At 36.0% G+C, this 21,273-nt stretch overlaps 1 protein-coding gene across 12 annotated transcripts in view; it reads right to left on the bottom strand.

The window, feature by feature from the left end:
• Nucleotides 1-21,273, bottom strand: part of FOXP2 (forkhead box P2) — a 313,730-nt gene that overhangs the window by 19,205 nt on the left and 273,252 nt on the right. For 10 of the 12 annotated variants that reach the window (XM_068972856.1, XM_068972854.1, XM_068972855.1 and 7 more), the window contains 6 exons: nucleotides 20,677-20,878; nucleotides 19,526-19,602; nucleotides 19,285-19,386; nucleotides 16,771-16,892; nucleotides 15,374-15,443; nucleotides 14,475-14,638 (listed from right to left, as the gene is read on the bottom strand). In XM_068972856.1, the coding sequence (XP_068828957.1) occupies nucleotides 14,475-14,638; nucleotides 15,374-15,443; nucleotides 16,771-16,892; nucleotides 19,285-19,386; nucleotides 19,526-19,602; nucleotides 20,677-20,878 (737 nt within the window). Of the gene's footprint in view, nucleotides 1-14,474; nucleotides 14,639-15,373; nucleotides 15,444-16,770; nucleotides 16,893-19,284; nucleotides 19,387-19,525; nucleotides 19,603-19,831; nucleotides 19,835-20,676; nucleotides 20,879-21,273 lie in introns of all 12 variants that reach the window. The other 2 variants (XM_068972860.1, XM_068972859.1) reach the window with 1 other exon arrangement.

Consider the following 21,273-nt stretch of genomic DNA (forward strand, 5'->3'; position numbering starts at 1 on the left):
TAACCATTATAAGCATTTTAAAATCAAAGTATGATTAACGTTTTATAATTTCATGTGTTTGAATAAATTTTTATTCAATATGTTCAAATTTGCTAATGGCAAAAGCTTCATGCTTACTACATAAATATCATTGTTTTGAAAATGCAAAATGGATTCCAAACTATAAACACAGATCCCTTTATTAAAATGGAAGATTTAGTTTCATGAGGCTCAGTTTTTGGTTTTCTTTGTTATTTTTGAGTAGCTATCTTAGAAGATGGCTTTCCTGGTGTCTTATACGGTCTGCCTGACTACAACACAGGATACGTAGGATCAATCCAAGGCTTCCCTGGTGGCTCAAATGGTGAAGAATGCACCTACAATGTGGGAGACCTGGGTTCAATCTCTGGGTTGGGAAGATCCCTTGGAAGAGGGCCTGGAAACCCACTCTATTATTCTTGCCTGGAGAATCCCCATGGCCAGAGGAACATGGCGGGCTACAGTCCATGGAGTTGCCAACATTCGACATGACTGAGCAACTAAGCACAGCACAGGATCAATCCCTGGGTCAGGAAGATTCCCTAGAGAAGAAAATGGCAATCCATCCCAGTGTTCTTGCCTGGGAAATCTCAAGAACAGAGGAGCCTGGTGGGCTACAGTTCACAGGGTTGCAAAAGAGCCAGACATGACTTAGCAACTAAAAACAACAACATCTTGGAAGATATAACCACTGCAAATAAAACTTTATTTATTTATGTATTTTTGTCTATGCTGGGACTCTGTTGCTGAGAGTGCCTTTCTCTAGTTGCATAGAGTAGGGGCTACTCTCTAGTTGCTGTATGAGGGCTTCTCATTGTGGAGGCCTCACTGTTGTGGAGCACGGGCTCTAGGCTGTGCAGAATTCAGTAGTTGCTTCACCGTGGGCTCAGTGGTTGTCACTTCCCAGCTTGAGCATACAGGCTCAATAGTTGCCATGCACAGGCTTAGCTGCTACATGACATGTGGGATCTTCCCAGATCAGGGATCAAACCCATGTCTCCTGCATTGGCAGGCAGATTCCTTACCAATGAGTTACTAGAAGTGAAGTGAAGTGAAGTGGCTCAGTCATGTCTGACTCTTTGCGACCCCATGGACTGTATGTAGCCTACCGAGCTCCTCCGTTCAGGGGATTTTCCAGGCAAGAGTACTGGAGTGGGTTGCCATTTCCTTCTCCAGGGGATCTTCCCAACTGAGGGATCGAACCCGGGTCTCCCGCAGTGTAGGCAGATGCTTTACCTTACCATCTGAGCCACAAAGGAAGCCTCCAAATAAAACATTTTTAGGAAGTCATTTTTTTCCCCAAAAAATAAGTTTCACAGGGAAACTGGTAAAATAATTGATCTCATTTAGAAAGCATATGAAAAATGGAGATTGTGGAAATTCAATTTTACTTTCCTTCTAGTATATGTACAAGGAAATTATCTAATTATATTTGGAATTTAATGGTAGATTTATAAAAATGGAAAGTTTAGTTATCTCCATTTGAATAAAATCAGGTTGAAATGAGAAACAATTCATGTTTCTTAAATGTTTGCAACTTTTAGAATAATGTTTTATTTAGAAAGTATTTTAGTTTAACATATCACAGAAATAAGCTAATAAATGAAACTAAAGTTTTAAATGGAAAAGCTTTCTTTTTAAAGAAAATGTTTTGGAAGTACTTTTTAAAATGAGAATTGATCTTAGGCTAACATGAGTAATTAAAAAAATAAAATTATTTATACAGTCATAAAGAAAATACTTGTTGATCAGTTGTTAAGTTGTGTCCGACTCTTCGTGACCTCATGGACTGCCAGCACGCCAGGCTCCCCTTTCCTTTACTATCTCCCAGAGTTTACTCAAATTCACGTCCTTTGAGTTGGTGATGCTATCTAACCATCTCATTCTCTGCAGCTCCTTCTCCTTTCGCCTTCACTCTTTCCCACCATCAGGGTCTTTTCCAGTGAGTCGTTTCTTTTGTACCAAGTGGCTAATGTATTGGAAATTCAGCTTTAGCATCAGTTCTTTCAATGAATATTCGGGGTTGATTTCCTTTAGGATTGACTGGTTTGATCTCCCTGCAGTTCAGGGGACTCTCAAGAGTCTTCTCCAGCACCACAATAAGAAAAAAACAGTCTTTCAGTGCTCAGCCTTCTTTATGGTCCAAGTCTCATTTCTATACATGACTAGTGGAAAAATAAAGCTTTGACTGTAGGGACTTTTGACAGCAAAGTGATGTCTCTGCTTTTTAATACACCGTCTAGGTTTGCCATAACTTTCCTTCCAAGGAGCAAGCATTTTATACTTTCATGGCTGCAATCACTATCTGCAGTAATTTTGGAGCCCAAGAAAATAAAATCTATCATTGCTTCCACTTTTCCCCTTCTATACCCCATGAAGTGATGGAACCAGATGCCATGATATTAGTTTTCTGAATGTTGAGTTTCAAACCATTTTTTTCACTCTCCTTCCCCCTTATTAAGAGGTTCTTTAGTTCCTTATTGCTGTCTGCCATTAGAGTGGGATCATCTGCATATCTGAGGTTGTTGATATTTCTCCCAGCAATCTTGATTCCAGCTTGTGATTTATCCAGCCCGGCATTTCACACAATGTACTCTGTATATAAGTCAAATAAGTAGGGTGACAATATACAGTCTTTTCATACTCCTTTCTCAGTTTTGAACCAGTCAGTTATTGTATATCCAGTTCCAACTGTTGCTTCTTGACGTATAGATTTCTCAGGGGACAGACAAGGTGGTCTGGTATTCCCATCTCTTCAAGAACTTTTCACAGTTTGTTGTGATCCACAGAGTCAAAGGCTTTCTCGTAGTCAATGAAGCAGAATTAGATTTACTCTGGAGTTCCCTTGATTTCTCTATGATTCAACAAATGTTGGAAATCTGATCTCTGGTTCCTCTGCCTTTTCTAAATCCAGTTTGTACATGTGGAAGTTCTTGGTTCACATAATTGCCAAAGCCTAGCTTGAAGGCTTTTCAGCATAACCTTAACTAGCATGTTAAATGAGTGCAATTGGACGGCAGTTTGAACATTCTTTGACATTGCTCATCTTTGGGACTGGAATGAAAACTGACTTTTCCAGTCTTGTGGCCACTGCTGAGTTTTCCAAATTTGCTGACGTACTGAGTGCAGCACTTTAACGGCATCATCTTTTAAGATCTGAAATATCTCAGCTGGAATTCCATCACTTCAACTAACTTTGTTCTCACTAATGTTTCCTAAGGCCCACTTGACTTCACAGTCTAGGGTTTCTGGCTCTAAGTGAGTGACTGCCATCATGGTTATCTAGGTTCATGGTTTTATTCTTCTGATATAATAATCCTGATTTCTTCTACTAAAATCTAGACTTTTAAATTCTAAATTGAAGCACACATGAAAGAAAGATTTAACTCTCTTATGTACTGAAGTGAAGAAGATCGGATAATTAAAAATTACTAGAAATGATAAATTAGCTCTTATTTTATCAATCAAGAACTTATAAAACAGATCTCTACCACCATGACTCAATATTTTTCCAATCTTATTATTTTTCATGACTGTTTTCTCTTTTGTAAATTAAAACAACATTAAACATTTTTATATTGAAATAACTGACTTTCGTTTTATTTGGATGTTTGCACATAGTTGCCATTAGAACAGTACCCAAACCACCGCATCCTGGTTCAACAGATAAAAATCCTCATTATTTCTGGATGAAAATGAAAATATTCCTCCTCTCAGAAATGTATTACCATTAAAAGAGGATAGGAAAATTGGAGTTAACAAATGATTTCCTGTTCCATATATATCTTGTTTAGTTTTCTTTATTCAGAATATAATTAGAAAATGCCCTACCATATTTCTCATGTCTTTTCACTATGGCTAAGGATAAACAGCTAAGAAATTTTAATTTTTCATCTTGAAGTCAGAATACAATGTTAATACTAATATATGTAATAAATCTTATAACTCCCATATTCTATATGGCCATTTAGTGTTTGATTGCAAAGGAATATTATTTTCTTATAAATGTAATAACATTTTCTCTTATAAGCTATATTGCCATAGGACTTAGGGTTCAGTTTATAATTCTATTCTACATCACAAAAGATTTGACCCAGTAGAGTTCCAAAGTTCCATTTTAAGTCAATAGAAGTTCTAAGAAATATAATAAAAAGGCAGATTAAGGTTAATGAAATCTAATTTTATAAATCAAAGGTGTGTGTGTATATACATATATATATATATATATACATGAAATTTCCCTAAGATTTCTTGCCCTTACCTTCAACATTTTACTGTAATTTGTTAAAATTTATGCAACACTGTTTAAAGAAACTGGATTTTATATGATTTGGAGGCTCACTCCCAAATGAGTTCAGATAGTTTTGCTGTAGTGATGATTAAAAAACACAACTAAATTCTTTAAGATTTACCATGTTATGTGATTTATAAGAGTAATAGATGTGATCAGAACAGCTGTAATAAAATGAAAATACAAATGTATTTATTTTGATCATTGAGAACAAATATATCACGCCTAATCTCAGAATCAAAATAGTTGCCCATTGAGATACAATTGGTATCTTTCCATTTTGTGTCTCATAAGTGGTAGCTTTCAATAAGCATTCAAGTAAAGTAATTAGCCTCCAATTAAAATAAATAATGTATATTAAAAAAATAAGCATTCAAGTATAGGTCTAAAGCACCTTTATATTTCTAATGCGCTGGCCAGAGAAATTTAAAAAAACAACTTAAATTATATCTTGACATTTGACCATTAAGTCAGCTTTGATGCTGCTTCATAAGTCCTTTGAACATTTATCTAAAAACTGTTTTTGCCTTGTTCCTTGGACCAAGTTTCAGTCAGAAATGTCAGGATGAGTATATGGTACACAAAGTATATGCTCCTATTTCTCTCTAATTCCTCTTTGATAAAGTGGGTTCTGTTTCCTTGAAGATCAGGACTTCAAAGTCCTCCAGTTGTGCACTACAGCTCTGGCCAGTCCTCCCTGACATATAGCTCATGCATTTTTCCTGGACTGTTGGTTCCTCTGCCAAGCTACCCTGACGGGATGCTGCCCATCCACTGCTCGCTCCTGGCGAAGCTGTTTCTCAGATATCGTGACAGACATCTTCACCAGGATTACATATGGTTTGTGTCATTAGGTCTATCTAATCTCTGAGACTGGTTGCTTTGCTGGAGCTATTCTTTTGCTAAAATTAAACTGTAGGACTGACTCAATGTTTAGTTTCCTCCAAACTGTGCTTAGCTATGTTCTGTTAGTTCTTAGCATGAGAATGGAATAGGGAGTTAAAACAATATTCATCTTTTATTATAAATCTAGTAAATTATGTCTTTCTCTGACCTGCTAATTAATAAAAGGGACCTGAGATTTAATGTTTAAAATGCAGATTTATCAAGAGTAAGATAACATTATGTGACCAAGGATTACTTCTGCTCCTGCCTTTTACATGCTCTGCTGATGTTACACCATTTTGAGTCCTCAAACATTAAGATTATGGTAAGCACATTGAAGAATGTTAGCTTCTACTAGTTATGTGAAATCATCTGGTCATCAGTTGCTTATATAAATTGTTTAATTCTATCCTACTCATAGAAACTGCTTATGGGATTTAGGAACCCTGAGGTAGAGGTTTATACTATGTTTTATTGGTGTCAAAGTTTTTAAATACAATGTTGTACTTCCTGAAAGGTAAATTTAAAATTCTCCCAAAGTAGTTAAAATGCATATAATTTTAACATATATTAAAACAATTTCTTATGTAAATTATCTTCACAATAAGTAATATTTGAAATGATAGTCAATTTTACATAAGAAATTCTTTAGTCGTAAAATACCAATAGTCACCCAAAGACATCCACTTCCCGAAGTTAAAATACCATATGGGTATATGAAACCCTTCATTCTTCCCTGGTGCTACAAGGGAAAAGTTTAATACTGAATAATAATTGTCATTTTTAAACAATTCAGTCAATTACTTTTTGACCCTTAGCAAAATGAAATTTCTAAGGCTCAGTGTTAGTGCAAACGAAGATGTACTTTCTAACAAAGTGTCTTCTTTAGATATAAAGCAGAAGCAGTAAGCTGCAATACTGTCAGCTAAAAATTTTTTGACACTCTTTGCCTAAATTGTAGGGATTCATACCACAAATGTCAGATACCATCTGTATAGTTCTATAAAAATCCTTTAAAACCCTATAGGAACCCACAAATTTCCACAATTGGCACGGTGGGGATACAGCACTTTTTAGCTGAAGGCACTGTATCTATGGGAGGATCTTTTTATTAGGAGGAACTAGAATGAGTTGTAAGTGCCACATATGGGGACTAGAATAATGTAAAAAAGAACAGCAGTTACTGAGCCATACTTGTAACACTTAAAAAAAAAGAGAGAGATGATAAAGAGCTGGCATAGTCATAAGTTCTGTACAATCACTTTGGAAACAGATCTCAAAGCTAACTAGCAAAGTTAATAAAAAAAAAAGTTTAGAGATTAAATAAAAAACAGAATTAAAACAGAATGAAAATTATAAGGCCCAGAAATGTTAGGAAGAAAATTAAAGATGACTGAAAAAGTATGAATTAAAACATTTGTGAAAACATATGTAAAGGAAAAAATGCTTTTATGTTTAGAGATTCTTAATGCATCTTAATAATTCAAAATATCAGCAAAACTAGTACAGACTTAACAGGTATGAAAACAATGAGTATTTCACTTGTTCAAGTCACTTTCAGTTGCTTTCCTCTGATATACAGAGCCATTCCAATTTCAAACACTTTTGTCCACAGAGAGATCTAAGATCTGTAGGGATTTTATACAAAATATCACCAACCAAAGGTGTAGGGTCTGCAAATTCTACATGTGCCTACAAATAGTAATTTAAATTTTAAGGCAGCCACAGATAATAGAAGGAAGAAAGGTAATATTATATACTTGAACTTTTTCATTATGTTTCAAGACAATTCACAGCTTGTATTAGATTTTCAACACTGTTATACATAATTGGCATCTAGCAGTGTCCCTTTTAGCTGTCTTTGGTTGCAAAGTATTATTGCTAGGAGAGGCTGGAGTTTATCATTGGAGTTATACAATGAACTGAAGTTCTCAAGAAGCAGCTGCTAAGTCGCTTCAGTCGTGTCCAACTCTGTGCGACCCCATAGACGGCAGCCCACCAGGCTTCCCCATCCCTGGGATTCTCCAGGCAAGAACACTGGAGTGGGTTGCATTTCCTTCTCCAATGCATGAAAGTGACAAGTGAAAGTGAAGTCGCTCAGTCATGTCCGACTCTTCGCGACCCCATGGACTGCAGCCCACCAGGCTCCTCCGTCCATGGGATTTTCCAGGCAAGAGTACTGGAGTGGGGTGCCATCGCCTTCTCCGCTCAAGAAGCAGAGGATGTTGTAAAGATGACTAACTGGGACATGTAATGCATAGAAAGTTCTGGGGTATGTAGAATCTGCACTTAACATGTTAATAAAATGACTGATGTGGTCTCCACTGAAGTCCTGGAATAATACTAAAATACTTTTGTGTGAATGCCATGGCCTTTGATTCCCTTACCCGGAGTGAGGTTCTGGCTTCGAAGAACACAATACAATTATTTTCTAGTCTTATAAGAGCCATGTTAACATTCTATACAGAAATCTATACTGAAGATCATTAACTTGCAACCTCAAATATTTGCTTTAATAAGAGGGAGACAATAATAATCACCTGCAACTAATATAGAATATTAACAGATAGAACTTTGAAATGGCATGGAGGCTAAGAGGATTCAGGAGTGACACATAAGAAATGATCTGAAAACTCAACAGTAGGAGACTCTAATAATCAGAAAGGGGAACTGCATGACAATGGAAGGCTCTATGCATAGAGCCCTCCACACAGAACCAGCTCAGAAAGTACATTCGTTTTGATCTCTAGAAACAAAATTTGAAAACATAAAAATGGGAACTTCATTTAACATTTTTACAAGAGAAAGAAAAGGCAAATCTGAGCCAATTTATTGAGAGTGAGGAGAAACAATTGCTTAATAGAAGAGAAACAACTGACTTGAACTAAGTATGGAGGGTGCATCATTAAATTTCTCTTGGCTTCAGGTTTGGAAGGATACAGGAAATGGATTGATTCTATCAGTGTGAGTTCACCTTCCAGGTCTACTCCAAATGTTTTCTTCTCTTTTCATTCATTTAAGTCTAACACAAGGGAGAAGAAAGTAAGTTCAAATTATTTCTGCCTGAACACAGCATCAATCTTAACTCTTCATGTAGTTTTTATGAGAGGCAAACACTGATATTAAATAGGAAAAAGTGAAAGTGTTATTCCCTCAGTTGTGTCTGACTTTGTGACCCTATGGACTGTAGCCCACCAGGTTCCACTATCCATGGATTTCTCCAGGCAATAATACTGGAATGGGTAGCTATTCCTTTCTCCAGGGGATCATCCCAACTCAGGGATCAAACGTGGGTCTCCTGCATTGCAGGCAGATTCTCTACTATCTGAGCCACCAGCGAAGCCAATGCTCTATAAAACTCCGGAAAGTCAGGTAATCGGGGAATCTCGGCACTGAAGTGCAGAAGGGAAGACGTCATAAATTGTAGAGATACTCATATTCTTATTGGAAGTGTCTTTTACATTTGCTTAGACCATGGCTCTAGAACTCTTACATTAGCAGTAGAAAATAAATTTTAGAACTCTACTTGATCGAAAAGAGTGAAAAAAACAAGTTTCAAAAAATTATTAGGTAAAATCTATAATATTTCACCTGGCTTTAACCTGTCCTACTTTCTGCTAAAATTCTCTTCAACATTCATCTGATTAATACTGCATTAATCTCAATAATTTTTGTTTTCTATTTCATTTCACCCTCCATAAGATAAAATTTAACAAGGGCTAGGAGGATAATTACAAATGCAGTGAAGACCTGCCCTTTTCTATTCCCCTAACTTTGGACAGTTTAAAAATACATATTAACTAAATAAATAACATTTTTAAAAAATCATAAATGTACTGTCAACATTTCAAAGAAAACTCTTAACTAATATTCTATTTAATTATCTCATCTTCTGAAATTTCTTCTCTATTTTTCTTCAGAGTTTTGAGAGAATCCTGGATTATACTTTTGGAGGGATTACTTCTTGAAATCAAACCACTTTTAATTAACTGTCACCTCCCACTTGATTCTTTATAATCAGTATCACATGGTGATTGAGTGCTTACTTTGTATGGTATAATGTCTTAGGGGTTTCATATTCTATAATATATCTGAAACATAGTCTCTGTCCTTAAGGGATCTTCCATTAAGTGAGAGATAACTGCAAAATGAGCATGTATGTGTGCAAGAACACATGAGAATGTGCACAATCACACACGAGCATGTGCACAATCACACACACACACACACACACACACACACAGATACTATGCTAGTTACAAATGCTGGTACACATAACAAGTTCTTCAGAAATATGGAGATGAGTGTAGGTCCTGACTGCAAAATTACTTGGGAAAGCCTCCTGGAAAACTTGGACGAGACCCTTAAGGAAAGGTAGAATTTAGAAAAGAGAGGACAATGAAAAGCAGAAAAAGTAGAGAAGAAAGGCAAAGAGTTAAGGCAAAATAAATGCACTTGTTTGGCAAAAGCCTTCATTTAGGATAGTCTAAGGGTAAAAGCCATAGAGCCAGGAGGTGTTAAACATGGAGCATCAAAATGAAGACTATGGATGATAATTTGGCCCCTTTTTCTCTAAAAGTAATTTATGAGAAGCACTAAACCATAGCTACTCTGCTCTTATAAAGCTTCAAAACATCTTTTCTATCAACCTCGAGAATATCTCTATGTTTTACTATTCTGGAGTTGAATAAAGACTAAGTGAAGAAACAGTTTGTTTCAGTGTTTCCTAAATCTAAGGACATTTACATTCTTGGATTCAGTAAGTAAGATACTGATTATTTTCTTAATAAAAATGTTTTAATGATCAATAGTTTAGGTATTTTAGGTAGTATTTCATACTATAGGTAGATCCCGATGAGCTAAAGCATCCTTTGACAGCACACTATTGAATGTTATAATTTCTGTATCAAAATATGTGACGACATTCTCAAATAGTACCTAGGAAGATAAACATTTACAAATATACACATCCTAGATTTGATAAGGTAAATGTAAACAGATGCCATGATTCCTTCCAAGCTAAAATCCCACAAGACTAATTAAGACAAGCAACTGGCTCTCTGTAATATGAACGTGCAAAATTAAAGCATGATAAACTGATATTTACATAAACATTAAACCATTCTTTTATACATTGTCCATGATCTTCTCACATATGTCCTGAGTGGTTCAATGAATGACTTTTTCTTCAAATGGAGAACATATTCAGAGGCTAAATTCCAACACTTTAAAATGACACACACACAACAGTCTTTATCTGTTTGACCACTGCCTCTAGAATGTGAGAAATGATTTTGTGATAAACAGTCTGATTTTTAAACAAGCATTTCTACACAAATCTTTAGAGCTGAAGCAGGACAAAACAAACAAAAAAACTTACAGGTGCTGTTAGATTTACATTAACCAAACGGTCTCTATCCAATTCCTCAGTTCTCTCATGCTGCAGCTATCTGTTTAATTTTACCTTAAATTTTTCTAAGGCCCTTTCCCCTCTTTTATTCATTTTGGTAAGCTGAGCTCATCACCATTTTCCCCCTTGAGCCTGTTCTCTCATGCCCTCTCTTGGTGGGCTTTTAAAGTTGCTGTGAAAGTGAAAGGCGCTAAATTGTGTCTGACTCTTTGTGACCCCTTGGACTGTACCATGGATTTCTCCAAGCCAGAATACTGGAGTGGGTAGCTGTTCCCTTCTCCAGTGGATCTTCCCAACTCCGGGATAGAACTGGGGTTCCCTGAATGGCAGGCAGATTCTTTACCAGCTGAGCTACCAGGGAAGCCATTAAAGTTGCTATGATTTTTCTGAATTTTCCTCTTTGTCCCCAGCATTCAATCAGTCGTCTTGTCATGGATTCCTTGCCCTCCACAGGCTGTCTTGCATTTAAGTCACATACTGAATCCTTCAAGGGCTCATCTTCTGCTTCGAATCTCTCCCAACTTCAGAATGTCCTGCCTCACGTTAGTTTTATTCAGGCATGGTTCACTCAGTACACTTTCAGATTACTCATTCTAAAGCACATCTCTGATTATGTAAAACTCAAGTCCATAACATTAACAGGCTCCATACTGACTAAAACAAGCATCATAGCTTGATCTTCAAAGCACTCAACAATCTCGTCTCCTTTCATATATTCCAAATTCTATTTCCCTTTTTATATTCCAAATTCCGGTCAACCGTGTATTCACTGTTCTCCAGACAGGTATCGTGTGCTCTTGCTCTGGGCTGATATTCTTTTATTTGAATTGTTCATTGCCTCCAACCTCAGATTACATCTTAGCTCAAACATGTCTTATCTCACTGACTCTGAGGAAGGTGCTCCCTACCATAAACTCCTGTCTTACATTCTTTCACTTTTACGAGATCTGCTTACTTCATGAATTATAAGAGGAGGTGGAAGCAAAAGAAAAGGGACTATCAAGGAAAGTAACCACACAGTTATGGAAGGCCTACAAAAAAATGTATTAAAATGCAAAATATTTTTATATTGTTTATGATCTCCTTTATAGCAATAATGAAGTATTACAAGAAATAATATAAATCAGTAACTCTGAACACAGCACTATGAGGGACACAAGGAACAATTTATTATGTTCCAGGCACTCATTTCATTTTCAAGAATCCAGTGAGGTTCATATTATTACGACTTACCTCACTTTCAGCTGAGAAAGCTGAGGAAAGAAATAAATCTTAGCTATGAAGTACTAACTCTGGCATTGGAACCCCCACAGTCTATCACCAGAGCTCAAATACTAGGCCTCTCTGCCTCTTGCTAACAATTGCATCAGCATAATTTACCCCTCGCCTTCCCCTCACCAACAACAAGGACCATACCATGAATTCATTTCAGGACATATGATTGTGCTATTGAATGTAAAAAACAAACAAAAAACCTTTCACTTCTGTCTGATTTTAAAAGAACTCTGAAGTGCATTCAATTACATGCAGCCAAATTTTGATGAGCGAATTAGATAAAACTTTTTCTTTGTCTTATGATGTACATTAAATGCCTTAACATTCTTTATTTCCAGGCATCTTAAAATTCTATAAAGATGAAGATATAGAATACTGAAGTGACATTCCATCAATAATATTTGACATCGAATATACAAAATGTTTAATGGCAGCAGCAGAAACAGATTCAAAGAGAGAATGCTGACCAATATTCTGCAAGATAATTAAATATATGATTATAATTTATACAACTTAGGAAAAGACAAAATTTAGTCTTCCTTCAATTTTTGTCTTTTCTGAATCTATTTCCAGTAAGCCAAGGGAAGCTTTCCTTTTATTCTATATGGAAAAGACACATAAATATTTCTCACATGTATTAATTCATATAAGCATAAAATGTACAATAAATGTGGCAGTGCATTGGACATTAAATACTCAATTTTTATATACTGTTTTATACATACTATTTTTCTGAGATATTTTATAATTAAAGTGCAATTTAATAAAATGAAAAGTGAAAAATAGCAATTGACAAACAAAAACTACTACTAATCTATCAATGTTGTGATTTAGCCCAATTATTATTTCAGGTTCTAAAATACAGCATTTAATTAACTATTTTATTGAGTCAGTCAATTTTTTAATGTTAATATTCTTATCATTGGACACAAGTTTTAAAGACCACCTCCCTACATACTCTCTACATATAATTCACAACAACCCCTATAGATCACATAGGAGCTCAAGGATCAATAGCTTAAACACTTTCATTACAAATACATTTCATTTGTTTGAAATAGGTATTTTTTAAAGAGGGAAAACATGATCTAACTCTTGTTTGCTCTTTAAAGTTTTATTGTTTTAGCATTTTATACAGAGAGTGAGCATTAGCATACTCAGGAGAATGGCTGAAAGTAAAGGTCTCAAGCTACCCACTACATGGCTGAGAGGATAAAGCAGGGATATAAAAACTTTTGTCAGACTGTACACTTTCCTCTTAGAGTACTGCTACTCTCAAGAGCATATATTCATGTTCTTTCTACTTCGAGTTTTATTACTTCTTTTGTATTATTTAATACATCTAAAGACACTTCCAAAAGACAAATTTTTCCATTTTGAAAAAGTAATGGTTTGGAACCTGATAAAATACATTAATGTTCACCGTGTGTTTTTCACAAAGGTGATAGAGTAAAAGTGCTATAAAGCAATTAGGCATACAATCTTAAAGACATTAATATGTCAAATAAAATGAGATGTCTAAAAAGTCAACAAAAATAATATCCTGTGAAAGGTCAAATGGAAATAGGCGCCAAGAAAGACCGTATTTCTCTTTCAGGCCTCTGACTAGATATTTAGTGAAAAAATATGGGAAGAAAATATAAGAATGAGAGAAAGTACTATTCTTACCTCAATAACTTGAAAATAGAAGTACATGATGTTTAACTCTCAGAAGTATGGACATTAAGTTACAATACATCCTAACTAAATGAATTGTTCAGGATTCAGTTTCTAATTTTTCCTCCTGAACTCTAAGTTTTAACAGGGTCCATACTTTTTAGTAAACAAGAAACTGATATGTTTGGCTTATTGAATAAGGCCAGGCATTTTTTCAAGTGTCATACACATTTCTGAAATCCACAATACATCAATTTTTAATACTTCTACTCTCTCAGCTCCATTAAAAAGATGGTAGGGGAAAGATTTTAGAGTAATTAATGATATAGTTAGCTGCTAAATATTAATAGGAATCGTAGTCTTGCATAAAATATATAAACCTTGCCAATACAGACGCACCAGTAATTAAAGTTGAATATGTAATTACACTGATTTATAAGACAGGCAAAAAGTTACACTTTACTAGCTTCTATGTAAACTGTGGCTAACAGTTAAACTTTGCATTTTACGGTTTATAAAAACGGGCAATATCTTGACTACAGTTCATAAATGGTTTAGAGACCTGTAATAGCAGTAAAAATTATGACAACTTATTCCATCATGAATATTCTTATTGCACCATACAAACCAAACTGTGATAATGATCCATAAGATAAAGACTTATCTTAGACACTTCTATACACCCAAGAGAATGTTAGTAGCACTAAGAATTTGTAGAGGACTGCTAGTATAATCATTACAGGACATTGGAGAGACTCTAAAAGCTGTCTTAAAAGCAATTCTGATACACTTTTTAATATCATGAACCTGGTGAAGTTTAACTCCATTTAAATTTGTATTTTTTACTTACACACCATTCAAAACTTCAGAAGACCACTAAATTTTAGAAGCATGGGCGTATAGGTTCTTCCCCTCATGGAGTCTGTTAGCCCCACTTACATGTGCGGCTGAGGCGAGCAGCCTGGGCTGCTGTTCCCATTGCTGTCGATATGATCCAGGGAACCATTGAGGTCTTCGTGGACAGCCTGCAGCAGGCCGCTGGAGGCGTTATTGATCAGCCCGGGGTTACTTAGCAAAGGTAAACTGCTCTCTGCCAAGGCAGCCTAGTGAAATGAAGAGGGTGTAAAACAACTTTGGAAATGCCCTTTCAAATAATTTTTTAAATGTCTATCTTCTAATGGTTTTCAATTCTGATACAGGTATTTCAGAGGCATTTCAATAAAATGTATGGGAAAGACAAAGGTTCCTAACTGGCAACTTGTGGCAGCAACACCAAGGAAATTAAGTGTGACTTAGCAGCAGCAGTTCTCCCAGCAAACTTTCTCATTCAGCCTCCTATATAATGAAAGAATGTCCTCACATGAAGCAAAATACCCCAAGATAATATAAGCAGTTGCTCTGCTTTTTAAAAATGACCAGAACTTAACTCAAAATAAAGAAGTCCTGACATTTGCCTCCTCTGCATAAAAATTATATATTATAATTAAACTTTAAAGTTTTTGCCACAAGCACCATGTTCCCCAACACTATGATGTGAAATCATTTATGACAGCCTGGATAAATATTAATGCATAGCCACATGCATTTGCAAAAGCTTCTATCAATCTAGCATTTGCAGAAAAACCGAGTGTTCCAGATTTTGCCACAGGGTGTCCTTCTTGCTTCTTCACATCAAAAGTAGCTTGAATTAGAACCAGTGCTTCCTATAGTACTAGGTACTACAACTTACTTGGATGATAAACCAACTATTAAGAATAATTACAATCCCACCTAAATACAAAGTCATGCCAAAAAATTCAAATACAAGGATAATGAAAAGCCACATTTAATGATATTACCTGCAAACTGGCATTCAGAGCTGCTCCATAGCCTAAACTGGTAGGTATGTTTTTTACTAAGGTTGGGCTTCTGCAAGAAAAAAAAAAAAGATGATTTATTAGTTAAAATGTAAAGAATGTGTATCTCGATAAACTCAGCTAAAAAGATATGTTTTGATTTGTTGCCTCACACTACTAGTATAGAATGGATGTATATAAGACCACAGAAATCAGGTGATACAGTTCAAACATGTAATTTCTTACACAGTACACACACACACACACACACACACACACACACACACACAAATCTGGCTTAGGAAATATGTAAATTTAATCCAGGAATCTAAGTAATGAAACTTTATGTAGACTATGGTGTGCAGGCAAAGTAGAACATGACCTTGAGGATCCCCCAAACTGTGGAGGTTTTACAGCTAGGTGAAGGTTTTACATCCAAGAGGAACAACATTCATATAAAATTTTAAAAATGTAAATATACAACACAATTACCAATTTGATGCAATCAGGAAATAATTAATGGTTAATTTCTAGAACACCATGAATTAACATAACAAATTACCATAGTTAATTGAATGACAACATAATGGATTAACTATTTCTTGAATGCAGAAATTAGCACATCCTTGACTATAGAAATCAAAAATGAAGGGCTAAAGAGCAGATAAAATACATTAAGGTCACGTCTTCAGAGAAGGTAGCAGCAGTTTAGGGGAGCAGGTAAATGCTACATGGAGTTAATTTATTCAGTCCCAAATGTATTCTATTTCTGACTTAAATTTGGCAGTCTTGTTCTCTAGGGGGAAAAAAACAAAACAAAACAAAACATATTGATTCCAAACTTCCCAGCCAGTTATTTTCTCACACTACCATATCTTGATCATCTTAACAGCCTTGAATAGATAGCTGATGTGGCTGAGGAAAAAACTCGGAGGGTCCAAATAATAAAGTTTGGTCAGGAAAATAGAGAGTAGATGTGAAACAAAATCACTATTCTTTCCTAATATATTCTCATTAATTCATCAGAAAAAGGTACTTGTACGAATACTAGTGTTTGTAACATTAGCTTTTCTTTCAAGTAGCATTTTGTGCACTATTAGAGGTTATAAAAAAAACAAATGTTACAAAAAAACAAATGTCTTCCTCTAGAAAGCATTTCCAATCTGGAAAACAATTTTTTGATACAAACAGAATCAGCCCAAACAGTCTTATAATGATTTTTATGAAAAACTTTGGTAGGATGCTGTTGATTTATGCCATTATACCTAGATTCAGGAAGCAGTTCACTGACAAGCAACTGCTCCTTAGCATACCATATGAGCATCCCACCTCCAACTTCAAGTGTTCACTTTCTGTGCTGGCTGCAGGATACAGGTTTCACAAAATGATCCCAAACATACCCTGTTATCTTCTGTGACCTTCGCTTCTGGTATTCTACCTCATCCACAGTCCATACTGCTCCTTTAACATTTTCTACTCGAACAAAACACTTGTGCAGGCTGAGATTATGACGTACTGCATTCTAAATCAGACAGGAGAAGAGAAAAAGGCGGCAAAAAGCATACTGTTTAATAAGGCTGCCAAACACACTATATTATTGATCTTACTTAGTCAGAGAAAAATCATACCATGTTTAAGTATTAAAATCAAAATATGGCATGATATTATAAACCCCAAACTTACAAATTACTGAAATCTGCAGTTTGAACTTTGTGATAAGAGAACCTTCCGAGCTATTTTAATAATAGCTGTGTCAAAACCTTCCTTTCATTGAACTGGTCTAAATTGCAATATCTGTACAAATTACAGTATCTTTGAAAATGCCAGAACAATTAGGTCAGCTCTGTTGTGTCCCTGATCAAGCACTCAGGGATGGTTGAAATGTCCAAAGGAACCAGTCCTGCTTGAGGTATTAAAATGCTAAAAAGGCTACAGTGACAAGTGTTAATTTTGCACAAAGCTTTATGCAAATAAGCTCAAAGGCATTCTTTTCATCCCTATAATAATGAAATGACAGAGTTTGTTTATTCTGTTTTATTAGATGACATATGCAAGTTACAGTGTAATGTTCTGCCTGCACAATAAGACACATTTAGATTTTTTTTTTAATTCCCAATAAAGTTTTTGTAAATGTTAAACTCAATTGAAAGTCGTTGGTAGAACCCGAGAGTACATTATCTTCCCATAATGATTATGCAAACAGATGTTGTTGGCAGCTTTATATTAGAGTAATTACTCAAAATTAACATTTTTAAATCAAATTAAGTCATTCCTAAAATTTTAACTGTAATAAATATACAGTAGATAACAATTTACCTTGAGTATTTTCCATAAATTAATTATAAATCTAAGCAAATATTTCTTCCTGTCAAGGTACACTGGCATATAGCTATCAAGTACTCAGAAATGACCTAATTCTTATTTTACGAATATAAGACAAAGTAATTTTGATGACGATTTCTTTCTATTTGCACAAAGACAAGCTTCTGGCTTGCTTTAAGACAAGAATTCTCAAAAAAAAAAAAAAAAAAAAAGCATAAGCAGATCTAGCATCTGACCTGAAATCCAAGGATTTGATTGATCTTAATGCCCATGGCTCTGAATATGATAATTTTAATATTAATGAGCAAATGAGCAGTTTTATTATGCATGCGATATAGTTAGAACTAATAAGCTGTTCAGAATGAGTTTTGCTGGATCCCCGAGCTGTGGAGATGAGACCAAGCTAAGATATTAAATCACCTTTCATTTCTTTTAAAATTTCTTTCAGTAAATCAAATGACAGAACATTCACTACATTCTCTAATGAGTAACAAAAGAAAATGTAAACCTTCAACATAAATATTACTTACTGAAAAGCCTCCAAAACATATATTCTACAGATTATCATTGACATTTGCATCATATAAAACACATACCAAGTAACTGGGCATAAATAAAACAATTACATTCATTTACAGTACCACATACTGTAGCAACTAATAACATCTAAACATCTTGTAAATTAAAAGCATTCTGAGCCTCACACCCATATATCTGTAATCGCTTGCCAGATTCATTTGCATTTTAAATCCAAATTAATTCACTTTAGCATATCTCACAGTCTAAAATTCTTAGTATGCTGATGAGTGCTTTGCTGCTTCTATTCTTCTCAGCTACAAACATTTTCCCCTTTTGTAGCAAATGGCTTGTGGCTAATTGATGTTTCTGACTGCTTTTTGAAATGAAAATAAAACAGTTCACTTAGTCTGTGCTGAGTGCCCTTATCTTTCCAGACGTTGCTCCTTTTCCAAAAATAGATGCACAGAACTAACATTTTTTTTAGCTCCTTGTAGGATCCAGACAATGAAGTTGTTTGGACAGGGATATAGATGAACCCTTTTGTCTAAGTAAATAAACTGCATTTATGTTCTGACAGGATAATATTCACTTTACTTTCTTTTAGTTCCAGCTGAGTAGCCATGGCCCTCACTCCCGTGGCAGCTTCAGTCTCTATGATAAGGTATGATGTGTACAAAAGGCACAGACCAAGACAAAACCTACAGCCTCCATTTGTTGCACAAGCCAAACAGACATTTTTCAAACTAATTAGCCAATAATATGCAAGAGAAAAAGTAATATCGTGCGACTAACAAAGGTGTTGATGATTGAGTGCTCACACTGTAATTAGTGTGTCAGGCCCTCGTTTCTCTGCCAAGCCTCAGCTATTAATTGCACCAAATTAGAAAACTATATCAGAGGCAAAATTATTCTTTCACTTGTCATTTTGAGAGAGGGAATTCATTCCATTCAAGAGGCAGGTTAAAAAGAGGGGAAGCAGATACTAATCTGCTTATGTCATGTAAATAAATGTTCCTGGTGCCCTCTGCAAGGAACTGCGCCAGGCATCTCCAAACTGCTGCAGACATAGTTACCTTCCAAGTTGCCGCATTCCGCCTGAAGTAAGCAAATGTCCGTGTAAACCAGCTGTAAATTTCATTAAGTGTTAACTGCCTGTCAGATGACTCCATGATAGCCTGAAATGAGACAAGATACAGAGTGACATAAAATAATGGTTTACTAACTAGGCTAGATGACACTTTCTCATCCAAGCCTTTCTTTAAGCATTAATGAATTTTAATTTAATCAGGCAAAGTTAATTTTCCTTCTACTTACCTGCCTTATGAGAGTTGCATATGTAAATGGTGGTCTGACATCTGCATTTTTATAAAACTCGTAGTTTGGGGCAATCTCTATAAAAACAAAAACTGTGTGTTAATTCTGCTAATATTTCCCATTGCATATCACTGATTTTTCATATTTTTCCCCTAGTACTGGTGAAGTGATTCAGTGAGAGAGTCACTGACTAGTGAAAGCACAAAGCATGACAGTGGAATTGAATTATATGGAAAAGGCCATTTCTGACGTGAAGTGCAAATGAAGCATCTCTAGTTGTTGGCGGTACTTCAGGAACGGTGCGACCAGCTGGCCTGAGGATTTTTTCCAACAGCCAGGTCCTCCTTTAAGCGGGTGGTTTAGCCCTGTCCTTACATAGACTTTTGCCCCCCTGCCATAATCTTTGCTTTTCTCATCTAATACTTGGTAAAGCACACCAGGATCATCTCTCAGCATCTGTGGCCCTCTAACAAAGGAAACACAAACTCCACACAAGCCCCCATGTTGAAAATAACTTCACTTCTTATACCAAGGGGGCCCTGGGCTAATCATGGTTACAATGTGTAACTGTGATTATCCAGATGCCCCCAGGGCAGGGGTGAGGGGTGCAGACAGGAGGGAGGGGGGAGGAGAAATTGCTCCAAATTGTGCAACCGCGCCTCTCTGATGCATCTTAAGCAAAGTAGTGTGTAGGCATCAGGACTTCTGCTAGGATTTCACTAGGTAGCACCTTGATAAAGATCGATGCCTGCAAAACCTGCACTGTCTTGCATAAGGCAACGGTGCTTCCTATCGTTTATTTTAAACGACTCTTCTCATAGCATTGCTCACAGATGTTGTATGGCTATGGTCTTCCTTCGGAGATCAAAGGATCTCACTGAATTGAGGTGATAATACGGGCTGTCCTGACAACACATCTCTCAATGTCCCTAATGGGGAGAGCTTGCTTTTCTGAATAACCATTCAGAACAATTCATCATGATATGCTTAGGGAATTGCCCCTATCCGCATTTACCAGGAATAAAACAATTATCACTCCATAAATCATGACTTGAGTTTCCATGTGCTCTGGAATGGCTCATGTACAGTTGCTTCAGCTACAGTTTTCCTCTCCCAAAGTAAAAGAGCTCTACTGAGCATTCATATCCTACCTGATGACATGGGAATGTTGTATTTGTCTGAATGTCGCCTTCGTATGGCTCCCACATTGGGCACACTGGCTGGGGTGATTACTGAGGGTCCCTGGGTAATCGGGGTGACTGGGGCCGTTGGTGTGGTAGGGGTTTGAGGTAAGCTCTGTGGGGATGTCTCCAACATGTTCTTCGACATGGTGACACTAGACACCAGATTTAGCTGCAAAGGCCCAAGAGAAGGGCAGGAAAAAGGTAGAGACAAGAGAAAAAGACTTAAAAAGGTTTGACAAATGAGAGTGGATTCACTTCTACAGCTGTGTTGCCACTAATAAGCTGCAAAAGGAAGCAGCCAATCTCAACTAATTACAGGATGAAATTGTATCATAAGAACTCTAATTAGAGGATGCTGTTAGAGGTTATCTAATAATCTACTGCAATGTTACTTAGGACTAACTCCTCCTTGTCCTACCAGACTTCAGTGAAAGTCTATTTCTTTAAACACAAAGCCAGTTGCTGATTACCGACTGCCCCTGTGGTTAAACAGGTGTAGCCCCCAGTGAAGCGACAACAGCAATAATGAAGGATGCAATGTTTTCGACCAACAAGACTTCAAGT

Source organism: Capricornis sumatraensis, chromosome 5, assembly GCF_032405125.1.
Source record: "Capricornis sumatraensis isolate serow.1 chromosome 5, serow.2, whole genome shotgun sequence".
NCBI lineage: Eukaryota > Metazoa > Chordata > Mammalia > Artiodactyla > Bovidae > Capricornis > Capricornis sumatraensis.